General features: G+C 36.3%; 1 protein-coding gene across 15 annotated transcripts in view; it reads left to right on the top strand.

Moving 5' to 3' along the window:
* Positions 5,646-14,500, top strand: part of LOC107618764 — a 9,541-nt gene continuing 686 nt past the window's right edge. Inside the window, exons 1-15 of one of the 15 annotated variants that reach the window (XR_002353412.1) lie at positions 5,648-6,177; positions 8,113-8,254; positions 8,767-8,822; positions 8,920-9,040; positions 9,257-9,522; positions 9,650-9,795; positions 9,876-9,967; positions 10,066-10,143; positions 10,253-10,618; positions 11,001-11,155; positions 11,253-11,327; positions 12,344-12,523; positions 12,789-12,936; positions 13,909-14,003; positions 14,202-14,430. Coding sequence is in view for 2 of the 15 variants with exons in the window: in XM_021110584.1 (XP_020966243.1) it covers positions 9,454-9,514; positions 9,635-9,795; positions 9,876-9,967; positions 10,066-10,143; positions 10,357-10,618; positions 11,001-11,102 (756 nt within the window). In the remaining 13 variants the exon portion in view is untranslated. Of the gene's footprint in view, positions 6,178-7,528; positions 7,832-8,112; positions 8,255-8,766; positions 8,823-8,919; positions 9,041-9,256; positions 9,523-9,634; positions 9,796-9,875; positions 9,968-10,065; positions 10,144-10,252; positions 10,619-11,000; positions 11,156-11,252; positions 11,328-11,517; positions 11,639-12,343; positions 12,524-12,788; positions 13,219-13,908; positions 14,004-14,177; positions 14,431-14,500 lie in introns of those variants that run through there. The other 14 variants (XR_002353413.1, XR_001615366.2, XR_002353411.1 and 11 more) reach the window with 14 other exon arrangements.

The following is a 14,500-nucleotide window of genomic DNA, read 5'->3' as shown; positions in this document are numbered from 1 at the left end:
GCAAAAGACCCAACTATGAAAAGGTACTTGGAGAAAGCCTCGGAGCTCTTGGGGCGCTTTGCAGAAACCGAGGTGAAACACATAACTCGGGATCTAAACAGCAGAGCAGACGCCCTATCCAAGCTAGCAAGTACCAAGCCAGGAGGAAATAACAGAAGCTTGATTCAAGAGACACTCCAGGAACCTTCAGTGGTAAAAATGGAAGACACACTAGAAGTCCTTGAAGTGGTCGGATTGAACCTCGGATGGATGAACCCCTTAGTCGAATACCTAAAATTCGACATCCTCCCTAAGGAGGAAAAAGAAGCCCAGAAAATCCGGAATTCCCTTTTTATTTTCTTTCTACGAAACGCGCCGATTTAAGCTCGACAAAACGTAAAAATCCCATGAACCGACCTAGATGGTCGTCAGGATAAAACGACGAGGTACAAGTCGGTGTAAAGAGGCTATAGAAGTCGATCATGATAAACTCGGGATCAGTCCGACTCACAAGGCAGAATGCGAAACCGAGTAAAATTAAAATGAATCGCAAAAGTAGCCTAAGTCACGAAAAACTCAATAAAACAAAATTGAGTACTAGAAATAACAAAAAGAGATAAGGAAAAACTAAGAAAAAGGCTGCCTTGAGAATCAAGGAAATTCAGAAAAGCAGGCAAGTCCCAAAGAAAAGGTTTCCTCCAGAAAAGATCAAAGAGTCAAAGGAACCACGAAAAGCATGCGCGCATAAGGTAACTCAAAGCCCTTATCCAAAAAGGGCATTTATTTAACGCTAAATTAAACCCCTATTAAAAAAGGGGCATTACTGTTTTGTTTACGGCCTTAAAAGGCCAAAAAATTGTTCAAAACACCAACAAATAAATATATAGAGTTTAAAAAAGAGGGGCCCACAGGCCGGGCCCCGATAGCCAAAAATCACTTTTTTAGAAGATCACCACCAGTAGAGTCAGGGGGAACGCCAGGAGCAGGAGTTGAAGATGAAGTCGGAGGAACGGTAGAAGAACTCGGAGCGTCCTTAGAGTGAGGAGGGGACTCTATGATCCTCTGCCCCCGAGTCTTTAAATCAGACTCAGACTCCACTATGGGGACAGGAGGATCCACGATGGCACCATCAATAACAATCTTATCAGGGTCCAAAGGAGAAAGGTCCAAGTCAGGAGCAATAACTCCGACCTGTTCCTTGAAAATCCTCCAGGCCTCATCAGCACCATCCGCAATAGAGTCCTCCAACTCGGTATAGGCCTTCCGAGCGTTCAGCAAGTCATTTTTTACAGACACAAGATTAGCAAACAAACTGTTGTAGCTGGCTTGCGCTGCTTTCCTCAAATCCATCTCCATGTTGCATTGGGCTTGCAACTTCTTCCCTTTCTCTCTGAGGCTGTCCCTCTCCTCCGTCAGTTTGGCAACTTTCCCCTCCAACTCCTTCTCATGCTCCTGATATATACGAAGCCTACCCTCCAGCTCCTCGACCCTCGAGGTCGTCCCTAAAGAGCTGATGGGAGTCTTCTCGAATATATCCAAGAGTTTGCCACAAACCCCCGCCGTCTTGAGACTCTCCTCAACCACAGTAGTGAGGTAGTGCCGAACAGAAACATCATCCATACTCATACGAGCATGAGGATAGATGTTCTTTCGAACGAACGCAAGAGCGTCCGCCTCACCAGAAGCGCCAGACTCTAAGGTCTTGCGCTTCTTTGGCTCTGGTTCGGGAGTAGGTCGGACGGAAGGGGGTGGCAGAGAGGAAGCAGAGGAAGAAATTACAATAGGTTGAGAGGGAGTCCCAACGTTCCGAGGAGGAGGAGGGGGAGAGACAACCGTCCTAACACCTCCAGACCTGGCTCGAGACTTTGCCTTGGCTTCCTGAACCCTCTGGTAAGACTCTTGAGCGTTTTTCTTTGCCATCTCTGCAAAAACAAAATGGTAGCTAAAATCAGACAAAGTCGGTAAAAGAAATTACAAGTCGGAAATAAGCAAGAAACGCAAAAAGCTACCTAATTGTGACTGAACAAAGGTCGGCGACCCCTGGAGAAATTTTTTAGTATCCAAGTATGGGGCCCTCCCCCACGCTTCTCGGAGGAACCCCACAATGGCTGCTTCTACCTTATTTAAGTCATCCAGACCATATTTCTCGCAAGGGGAGGCCTCCAGCCAATATAAAGGGAATCGGGGAGAAGAATGATCATCCAGGAAAAAGGGATGGTGACCCTCTACAGCTTGCACTTTGAAAAAGTAGTTCTTGAAGTCATGAAAGGACTCGTCAAAAAGGGTAAAAAGTCTCCGACCTTGTATGGCTCGGAACGACACCCACTGTTGTTTATTGTTTAGCCCACTGAAGGGTTTTGTCATATGAAAAAGATGGAAAAAAATCTTTAAAGAAGTCGGGAACTCTAAAACTTGGCTGATAAATTGATAAATTTTCAAAAAACCCCAAGAGTTGGGGTGAAGCTGGGTGGGAGCGACTCGACAGTGATGCAAAACAGATATCTCAAAATTTGAAAAAGGAAGAAAAACACCCAAACGGGTGATCATGCATTCATACATAAAGAAAAAATGAGGGGCCGCCTCATCGACTCAGTACTAGCCTTCATCCCCAGAAGTCGGTACTGAACACGACCTGCTCCAAAGAAGTCGGATACGAGGGTTAGCTGGCAGATAACACTCATTCGAATGAGTAACTGCCCCTAGAAACTCTCTAACCACTTCATAGAGCCATATCTTAACCTCCCTAAGATATGGGAACGGTTATCCACCTAAAAAGGTGGCACTACTTCAGCGGTGGTTATTGGTTCACCACTATAAATACCCTGACATCCCTCAGGTATCACTAAGTCCCAATACATTCTCAACTTGCTCACACTCTAGCTAACTTAGGCATTGGAGCGTCATTGCAGGTACCACCCCCCATTCTTCCACACGCACAAGTCGGACGGAGGAACACCGAGTTTCAGGTGCACTCGATAGCCACCTCCCTCACGCGTTTGGGCCAACCAACGTCATCCGGCCCACTAATCTCTGGTTACCCACCATAACAGTTGTGAATAAATAATTGGAGCTTGAAATTATGAATAACGAAACTTGGAGGAAGCTGTTTTCTTGAGGTTTTTGGGGCTGTGTTGGTTTTTATAAGTCACCTTGATTACTACGAGAAAACCGGCCAAGGTATAGTTTAGGTTTCTTGCATTTAATATATAATGTTTTGTGAAAACTTAGGCTAGATGACCATAGGATAAGTTGGAATGCAGGTGTATATTTAATATTTAGCATCTTGACAATAGACATATTTGATTTGGCTTGTTGGATAATTAGTGATTTGATGAATTATTATGGTTTGATGCTTGTTGGTTGGTTGGTAATGTTTGATGGATTTTAGGAAAATGTATGTGTATTACTGTTTATTTAAGGAATAGATTGTTATGGTGGTTATTTTGATGATAAAGAAGGATTTGTTATGTTGAGAATTGTAGGTATGATTATGAATGGAAATTGAGATTTTTGAATGAAATGAGGTTTATGAGGTTTGTAGAACTTTGGTTTTGGGCTGAACTTCGGTGGGATATAATTTGGCTTTCGGAACCCCAAATTGATTCCAACTTGTTTTAAATAAAAATTGGGTTCGTAAAGTTTATGCCGTTCGAAGAATAGAAGAAAAACGATTTAAAACGATTGAGTTATGCCCATCGAAAATTTTGGTGTGGAATATGTGGTTATGCATGTGACATTTCCTGATTATGTAGCTCTCTGGGTGATCTGTTTTTTTTTTTTGGAGAACGTACGTCCACGCGTACGCGTGACCCACGCATACGCGTGGCATGAAATTTTCAACTGTGCATACGCGTATAGCCCCATGCGTACGTGTAGTTGACCAACATGCATGTCCACGCGCACACATGACCCATGCGCACGCGTGACATGAAGTTTTCACCTACGCATACGCATGACAAAGGGACGCGCACGCAAGCTGCAATTTTTATTCTCCCACGTGTACGCGTGGCCCCTGTTCCAGCAAACATGATTTTTGAGTTTTAAACCCTATTTCAAACTTCTAAAACCTCTATTTTCATTCCTTTAGTCACAAAAAGTAGTATTAAACCTGATAATCAGATGAAGCTAGGAAATGGGGATAACTTGGAGGTGAAGTAAAGCTGAAAAATGATGAATTGATTATGAAATGTTACGGATGATCATGTATGATACTTGGCTTGAATGATTAAATGATATGAGATACGAGACTCCCTGGGTAAAGTACCGTGGCTTGCCACCACGTGTATCAGGTTAAGAACTCGATACTCTGTTGACCCTACGACGTAAGGGTGACCGGGCACTTATAAATTCCCAAGAATAGTACCCCCATTGAGCGATTTGATATATGCATGAGTAAAAGCTATGCATAGACTCATGGGGATGCACGTCGGGGGACAGTCCAAAGGTTTAGCAAATTGGACTTGTCAGGTTGGCTTGATAACCGACAGATGAGACTCATCAGCCATAGGACAGGCATGCATCATGTGCATACTACTTAAATTACTTGTTTGTGTATTAATTGGGTGTGCCTAAGTGTGCTTGCCATATTAAATGTATATTTGTTACCTGCAGTATTTGTACCCTTCTTGTGTTTGCCTTTATCTGTTTATTTGTCTGTGAAATACTGACGGAGATAGAGGTATGGAGGAATGGCAGTATGGGACTTAGATCTAAGATTAAGTGAAGTTAGGCTTAGATACTTTTAAAAAACCACTTTTTATGGCTTCTGTTTAATACTTTAAGCTCTATAATCTGAATGTCGGCGTTCTAGGATTGCCTCTGGCATTCCCAGGACCTTATATCTTATGTGTGTGGCACCTTTACCATACTGAGAACCTCTGGTTCTCATCCCATACTGTGTTGTTGATTTTCAGATGCAGGTCGAGAGGCATCTGGACTTTTGAAGCGAAGTGGTTATCGGGTTATTTTGTTGTATAGTGTTGTTTATATATGTACTTAGCTTTCTCTCCGCATAACTTGTTCCTTTTGATCCTCTTAGAAGCTTATGGAGAAACAAGACTTTGTTTATGTACATTCGGGTTTTGGATATGTATATATATATATATATATAATATTCTCTGGCCAGCCTTGACTTCACGGGCTGAGTTAGGAGCTTGTTATTTTGTATCTTTGGCACTCTATTCCTACTTTTAGTATCTTATGTTCGATAGTTATAGTTTTCTTAGCACGCAAGTTAACTTGTTTCTTGAGCGTTGCGATTTTATTCCGCGACTTTTATTTCATCTATTCTTCAAGGCTCCTTGTATATTATACTCTTTCTGCTATTATACGTATACATTATGTTGTAGAAGTCATAATACCACACCACCTTTGTTTTACGGCTTGAGCGTAAAGCTCAGTGTGGTAGGGTGTTACAAGCTACATTTGAAAAGTGTAGCCTATTCTATGAATAGGCTACACTTTTCTCAGTGTTGCCTATTTTTAAGAGAAAAGGAAACACAATTTTGGCATCATTTAAAAAGTATAGCCTTAGGTATTATAGAAATCACTTATAAAGCGTAGCCGTATGTTGATATCTATGGGTCCACTTTTTGTATCAAAGAGAGCATTTTTTGAGGGTAGCCTATTTGTTAAGTTTTGGGTGTGCTTCAAAAGTGATGCCTAATGAGTGCTTTTCCTCTTTTTCCCGATCGAAAGCAAACTCACAACACTTAATGAAATTTTTGTTCCCTCCAAAGCTCATCACTCATCATCGCGAAGAACCCTCTCTGAAACCCTCTCTGAAATTTTTGTTATCAAATGCCTTTATCCCCTTTCTGAAACCCTCTTACCATCGTGAAGAACCACACGCACCACTCACTATCGCCACATCGCCACACACTCACCACTCACCACCCTCACTCACCACATCGCCACTGACTGTCGCTCCTCTTCGCCCTCCTGCATTGAGCTGTGCCGCCCTCAACATCGTCATCTCTGTGCTTCTCATCGTCCTTCCCCTTTTAGTTCAATCATCATCTCTGTAACCCTCACCTTCGCCATTCTCAATTTCTCACCGTCGCTGGTGATCGTCGCCACCCAGTAACCACTCACCGCCAGTCACCGTCGCTGTTGATCGTCACTATTGCTGCACTGACCATCGCCCTTCTTCACCGTTCTTCTCATCATCGTCTTCTCTGTGCTCACATCATTGAATATGTATGTATTGATTTCTATTTGGTTATGAAATTTCAGAGGTTTAGGGTTCCGATTTTAGGAGTTTTAATTTGGGGGTTTTAATCTGTGAAATATGGGTTTGCGAATTGTGATTTGATAACATGCATGTTGTTGTTGATGAAGATGCGTGGTTTAACAGATTAGTGAGTATTGTTAGATTAGTAATTTTTTATGTTTATCCTACCTTCTAATAAAGAATAGAATAGTGTCCTTACAGTGAAATGTGAAAAATGAAGAACATGCTTCTCTTTTTGTGTTCTGCATTTTTGTGTTAAACCAAAATATTTTACCTGTAGTTTGTTCAAGTTCTCACGCAGCTTGCTTTTTGACAATTTAGCAGCACTTGTTTCCTGCATTATCAGATTTTCCTTGAATCATTTTTTTGTTTCTAAATTTGGTTTCTTACTCTTAGTAGATCCAAATATAGTTTTTAAATTTGAATTTATGATAATAGAGAATAGAATTATGCAAATTGCAAAAAAAGAAATAAAAAGTTAACAATAAATAAATAAGTAAAATAAAAAGTTTGCATGTAATATATAAATTGTGAAATCAATTTGTCTGGTTTTTATTTTTGACATTAACTCCACCTTAAACAATTTTGATACTCACACTTATTCACTTACTTAACATGTCAGGTGCTAATCAATACCACTTACTTAACTTGTTGTAATTGGATGCCTTTTGAAATTTCAGTAATATATAGTGATACCATGCTTGATTTGTGTTTTGCCATGAAGGCTGTGATTCAGCCACTGGACTTGTGCAGTATCCATTGATTGAATGCATAATTGTGTCTTATAAATTTCAGTTGTAGCTTGCTTAATGCTACTGGCAGTGAACTTATCCAATTGCATTACCGTTTGCTTCATATGTTTCCTCTTTGGGAATTACTTGTATCGAAGTTATGTTTTAAGGTATTTGGTTATTTTGTGCAAGAACCAAGTGCGAGGATGTTAGAATGATGTAGAGTTTTGTTGCAGTATTTGAAACAAGAGCAATATGATCTTCTTTGAATAAATAAAAATGCAATGGTAAAATTTGATGGTTGTAGATCGTGGGAAGGTCAGGTCAGAATTTGGATTGGATACTGAATGAAATTTGATTTCCAACTTCAGTCTTAAACAGAAATCCTGAAGTGTGTGCTGTCTTAGCGCTGATCAGAAAGAAATGTCCTTCCATCTTGATTTCATGAAGTTGAATGAATCCATTTTCTAAATTTATAGCTCTGTGCCTTTCACTACTGGAGTTTAGACATTTACTAACACTTTTTATGTAATATTTTTAAAATGTTAGCTATACTAATAAAATTACACCTTTAGCAACATTTATTTCATAAATATTAGAAAAGATATTTTAAAAAAAATTCAGATAGAAATGTCACCAAATATACCAAGGGGGTGATGATTCTCTTTTTTTTGTCATATTTCACGGGTCTAAAATAGAGCCACTTTCATCACATTTTGTTCACTCTCCACTTCTTACCGATCGAATTTTTGTTCTCTTCTCAATCAAGTTTATCCCAATTATTAACCTCAATCAGATCATATTCTTCTTCTCAGTCAAGGCTTTATGATCTCAGCGTGACTCATTCTCCAAATTCCAATTCTTTTTCTCGATTTCAATCCCGATTTTGGTAAGGATTTTCTCTTTTCTTTAATTCATTCGATTCAATCTGATTTTAATTTTCCATCCCTTGCTGATTTCAATTGAGATCTGAATCTTTCAATCCTTATAGTTCATATTCAATTTTTTGCACTTGTTTCTCTCTATTTTTTTTTCTTTCTTAGAATTTGTTTTTGTGCTTAACCTAATGTGATTGTTGCAACTGTGGCTTACAAGCCTAAATGTTCTAATCTCAAGCTAGATTGTTCCATCATAATTATTCTCCTTATTTGACATTTGGTTATTTTTTAGGAAAAACCTGATCTCGTTCCATCCTTGCTAACACGGTCTTGAGTTTAATTGAGGAAGCAAAAAAAAGAGATAGATTCATATTCCAAAGCTGGTTTAATTGAGAAAGCAAAAAAAGAGATAGATTCATATGCAGATCTAATCAGTATGCATGTTATACTTTCTTTTACCATACATGTTACACTTATACCTATTGGTCATTCCTATAAATTCATTTGTAATTAAGTTGAATAGAACTTGCCTAGATATATTCCTAAATGATGTGAATTCATTGAGTTTCTGTTATATATTAAAATAAGGAAATTCTAATAATAAAAGAGACTAATGATTATGAATAACAAAGAATTTATTTTATGCCATAAAAAGTGCAAATGTGTTTTGGATTATTCTTGCTTTATTTAAAGAGTATGAGTTGAATTTGTGTTATCAAACTCAATTGAGGGATTAGTGAGATTTGAACTTGAGGCATTTCTCTTAGTGGGATTTTGTTGGGGCAGAACCACTTTCTTTGAAAAACACTTCCCTCTTTCATTGTAGGTAATGTTCATTGGGATCAGGGATCAGTGTCCCAACTATTTTGATTGTTTACCTTATCATTTTAGTATCTTACAAATTTTTTCTTATCCTTAAATGGCATTTCATGATAATGCACAACAGGTTAAATGGCATTCCATAGTGCAGTTGATGCGCACACTGCTGCTCATTTATTCAATGTAAGAAAGATTTCACTTTGGATTCTCAATCACAACAAAATTATAGGCCTAATATATTTGAAATAAACTAATGTTTTTTACATTTATGAAATTACAGGAATGTGTCATGACAGTTCTTAGGAAAAAAACAATCATTCTAGTGACTCATCAAGTGGAGCTTCTCTCAGAAGTTGATAAAATCCTAGTAAAGTATCTCAATTTTTTTTGAGATTTCAAGTGTGAGTCATTTAATCTCACATTGGTTAAGTTTGACTTAAGTGAATGATATAAATTTGAAACAAAGCATAGGTTATTCATTTTAATGTTTTGGGTCAAGATGTAGCATTTTTGTTAAACTCTTTAGCTTTCTCTTGACCACTTGATACAATTTTAGTGTTATATTCCATTACATATTAGAGACTAATTCATGTCAAATGTCACAAAATATGTTCTAGGTGATGGAGGGAGGGAAAATTACCCAGTCAGGTAGTTATGATGATATCCTAACTGCCGGGACAGCATTCGAACAACTTATGGGGTGACCACTTGTTAAGCAAGCACTTCTGATTCCGAGGCTCTACCAGGAAGTGGTGGTTCAAATGCTAACAACCAATGGCGTGATTTCTTCAAGCTTCTCAAGAAAGGCTCAAGGATGCCATTTCAACCATTTCACCCTCTTAAGAAGAATGTTCCTAAGTTAACTAGAAGGAAGAGTAAGAGGGTTAGAGATGATCTCATTCCTTATAGTAACTATTATGGTGTCTTGGAATTTCTAATATCATGTTCATATTCTGTATCAATACTTGAGCTTCATAGTTGACTAAATAAATTAGGAAAACCTTTCACAGTCAACTGGGGCATACAAAGTTGCATCAAGACTGGCAAGTGCAATACCACCTCCTTCACATGTTCTAAGCCGTGGTATTGGCTGGCAGGGAATTGGAATACTGCTAAATGGACTTTTAGGAGCCGCAACTGGTTCATCAGTTTCTGTGTAAGTGCAATTCTTCATGTTCCTAGTTTCCAGTTTCACTATTATAGGACACAAATTTGATTCTCCTAGGATCATGACAGAGAGAATGTGGGACTCCTTGGAAGCACTCGCGTTGGAAGTTGAAGGGTCATTCAAATTTCAGCGGGCTTTATGATATTCTTCTCAATGTTAGGTGAGTAGTAAACTGTGGGGCAACATTGGTCTTAACTAAATTTATTTTGACAGTTTATTTCATGATTTTTTCTTACAAAGCACAATATACCTCTTCAGGAAAATTTGGAGCTTTCTTTGCATCAATACCCTTACCTATTTTTGCAGCTGCACACTGCATTCTATTTGGTCTTGTAGGTGAGTATAAGCTACAACCGTTTAATTCATTTCACCTTCGATTTCATTGGAGCCTATCTATGCTTCAATTATCTATCTTTTGATGACAATTGCTCTTTGCATGTTTCAGTTTCTGTGGGATTATCATTTCTGCAGTTCACTAACATGAACTCATTGAGGAACATCCAAACATTGTAGTAATTATTATAAGAGAAGTAATTCTTTGTTGTTAAGTGCTTTTTCAGGTGTTACTTGCATCAAATGTGGGAACCCGATGGACAAAGAACTGAAGATAATGGTGAATGATTCCAGTAGTGAAGTTACTCATCGTCATGAGGATGGAGCATTTGTTAAAGGAGAAGCCATGTACTTGATTTTTGATGATTTGAAAGTGCTTCAAAGCTCTCCTAGAATCTTTGTGAAGGAACTTGTCCAGCTTGGCTACAAAGATTTCAACAATTTGACAGAAATTTATCAAAATGTTGGTCTGAAGGAGGTAATTTTGCTTTTTTTTTATGAGTAAAATCATAAGTATATTTTGCATCCGTTAAATTTTCATCATCTCATTTTTATTATCGATCTATATGTGATAGTCATTTAGATTTTAGATTAAGACTAGAGGTTTTTTGCTTGCTAGTTGACAGTATGATTAGTAACTAACAGCTTAATTTAAGAAAATTGCTGCATGTATTTATTTGTTTATTTTCAAAATCTAACTTGAAAGTTTTTTACTATAACTGTTTTGAGTTCAAAATGTCTTAAGATTGAGGGTTCATTTTTCTGATGCGTGATGTAAGGATGTCTTGTTCATTCTAGCTATGATGATTAACAGTTCAAGCTTTAGCATGTGTTTTTATTCTTTTCATTGTTTGCTACAGTTGCAGGAGTCAAGCAAGTACCAGTACCATGAGCAACTTTGGGATTCTCCTTTCAGCCATGCCTTACCCAGCTGTCTTAAGCCAAGACATTGTCACTCCTAGCAGTGCAGAAATCATCATACATATCTCCTCTATTTTTTACTGGTGTGTTGGAGGTGAGCCACTGAAGTGTGTTGTTTCTCTTAAATGGCTAAAAGTTTCTGTTATTTCCTTCTAGTCTAGTAATGCATTTTAGAGTTTTCTTCGTTTCAGGCTGTGGTAGCTGCCTTGTTTATGAATATTTATATTGTTGGATTGAATCAATTGTCAGATATTGAAATAGACAAGGTATAGATCTTGCTAATAGATATAAAAATCTCGCTGACTAATAAATGCTTTTCTTTTGTACTTGGCTTCTGAATTATTCAAGTAGAATTGCTATGTGATTTATCAGTTAACTCGCCAAAGTAGAAATTTTCAGGTTTTATTTCTGCCCACTATATGAGTTCTTATTGCTTTTTTGTTTGATGTGCATCAGATGAACTTGGTTGACTAGTTTAAGGGAATGGTAATAAGTCGTCGCAGCGATGAGCTAGTCAAGCAGATAAATACATTTTTCTAGGATTAGTATAAGGACTAAGTTTTTTATGTACATAGTATCACTTTTTCTTTTCTTTTTTATATGGAATGTTTATAGAGTTTAAGTGCTATAAGTATTTTTTCTTTTTCCATTTTATTTGCATCACGAAGAAAATTTGTACAATGATTATTGATTAATAAAAGAGGCTATAAAAATTTTATTTTGTGAATTTAATGAAATATTTCATGTTGTAGTAATTAATTTTAGTATATTTATATTATGTATAATATAAATAAAAAATAAAAAATAGTATAATATAAGTAAAAAAAATGTTACTAAAGATCTTTTGTAATATTTTTTAAGTGTTACAAAAAATATCTATGGTAACATTTTTTGAAGTGTTACAAAAAATATCTATGGTAACATTTTTCTAAGTGTTACATAAAATATCTATTGTAACATTTTTTAAGTGTTATAAAAAATATCTATGGTAACATTTTTCTAAGTGTTACAAAATATATTTATTGTAACATTTCTTTAAGTGTTACTAAGAAAGGTCTATTGTAACATTTTTATTAAATGTTATTAAATCTTTAGAAAAATGTTAATAAAACTCTTTAGTAACATAGGGTATATTTAACATTTGTTAAAATGTTACTAATATACATAGCTAACATTTTAATATGATTTGGTAACATTTTTTAAATGTTAGTAAAAGTCAATTATGTAGTAGTGTTTCTTCTACTCATAAGCACTAACATAAATTTTTTTTGTATTCTTTTAGGAACAAGTAAAGCTGCAAAATTCTTGAGAGCCAATGGAATTTCTCTTTTCAAAGTACCGAAAAAAATAGTAAAGCTACTTGAAAAATCTGACCTGTATTTCTTTAGCCCCGAGCATCCTCCATTGATCGAACCAGCTCAGAAAGCCCTTGACTGGGCTGTGGATGAGTAATTGAAGTCAGGTATTATGGTTTCTGCCTACCAGTTCCTTGCCAAAATTTGTTTAATAAATGAGTTGGACTCATTGTCAGTTTGGATTTTCCATTTCGTGTTGTACTACTTTGCAAGTTACTGTTGCACGAAATTAAAATGAACTGGAAAGAAACTTTGAGTTGTCTTGTGCCCCATCTAAAAATTATTTTAATTTGTGTATGATTGTGGTAATATTATATGTCAGAAACATATAGGATATACCTGATTTATTTTTTTCATCTAATCAATTTTCAGGGTTTATGATCTTTATGTACTTCTTTGAAACTTACTTGGATATACGACAACTTAAGGCACTCAAACTTCCTACTCTTCCAAAGACTTTAGAAGGCGTAATAAGCCAAGATAAATTTTTGAAATCCAGGGCCTACAGTCTTGATAAAAGGTTTGTTATTTTGTTTTTCGATATTCGCAGGTCTTCCTGAAGTTTGCTTCTATAGTTTTATGTGTCTTGTTAATGTTCTTAACATGCAAGTCTTGTAGACCACCTTGTTGTTATTACCAATTTTTGTTTCTATTGTGAGATTTTCACCGACGATAGCCGCGACTGGTTTGTGAGATTTCCAGTTATTGTTGCTGCCCATTGCTCAACAAACAGTGGCTTTTCTTCTAGATCTTATATGATGTGATGACAGTCTGCAAGAGAGACTAGCAGCTGGACGAAAAAGTACTTTAATCAATTAAGCAATTTGATTTGTGTTTTGATCAAAATGGATTTTAAAACTCTGGAATTTTTGTGAGAGAACCAAATCTTGAAGGATTTATTATAGAGAGATGCTGCCCACAGAAAACTATTGTTAGAATCTTTGATAGAAATCAAGGGATTGCTGAGTGAAATCACTTGTTGTGTTTTCTTTGATTTTTGCTTTGTGCTGTGCTACATTAAAAAGTGAAAGAGATCAATGCTATTTTAGATCTCAACGTTGCCTCCATTGACGAAAAGCTTTGTATGAGTGCGCATTTTGCTGCTTAGTGTAGTTGATTGATTTCACTCTTAATTCATACAAAAAGGAATAAGATTGATTCTGGGTTTCTGTATGCTTGTCACTGTTATTAATTTATTTATTATGTCTAATTTGATTTATTTATTTCAAGTTCATAAATCTGGGTGAGTGTATGATTTTGCATAAATAGCCTTTGTTTCCAACCTCATTCAAACCAACATATATTTTTCTAAAATTTGGGTAAGGGAATTTAGCAGCCTTGATTTCAAAGTTAACAATAAATAAATAAGTAAAATAATGGATCTACATTTATTTATTTCAGATACTGCACTTGTTTAATTGATCTGTAATTATTTATTTATTTGGTGATACAAATTTTACTGTGTTTGTCTTTTTTCCATACTTTGATTAAGGTTGGTGGCATAGTTGGTGCTCTTAGTGATTCTGTCACTGTCTTCCGTGAGAAGAACAAGATCACTATCACCTCTGATAGTAATTTCTCCAAGCGGTAATTACCCTTTTATTTATTTATTCTTTTTTTATATTGTCAGCTCTACATTCTTAATATGTTGTGAAATGATTGTGCTATTAGATCTTGTCAAAAATGAAAATTCAAGTTTGACTCACTCAAAATGTACACAATGCATTGATAAACAAGTTTTTGAATATGATCAAATTATAGAACAAGTTTTTGACAACTTTGAAGGATAAACTTGGAAATATGGAGAACAAGTAGCAGAAACAAGAGAAAGAGATTTATGGATTGCGGAATATCGTCAAGTTAATTGTGGTTTATTGGCTAAGATAGAGTAATGTTGGGAATGGTTACATATATGGTTAGTTGACTAATGACTTTTATTAAAAGATACTTATGTAGGATATGTTTTTTGTAGACTATTAGTAGTAAATTCTAAGTGGTAGTATGGTTATTTTGATATGGCTATGCTTATTTTAGTGTGAGATGTATGAATATTCACAATTAACTTCATTCTAGTATTTTTAGAT

The sequence above is a fragment of the Arachis ipaensis genome, chromosome B09 (assembly GCF_000816755.2).
Source record: "Arachis ipaensis cultivar K30076 chromosome B09, Araip1.1, whole genome shotgun sequence".
Taxonomy (NCBI): Eukaryota; Viridiplantae; Streptophyta; class Magnoliopsida; order Fabales; family Fabaceae; genus Arachis; species Arachis ipaensis.
Note: the sequence above shows the minus strand (reverse complement) of the source record. Positions and strands in the feature narration are given on the sequence as shown.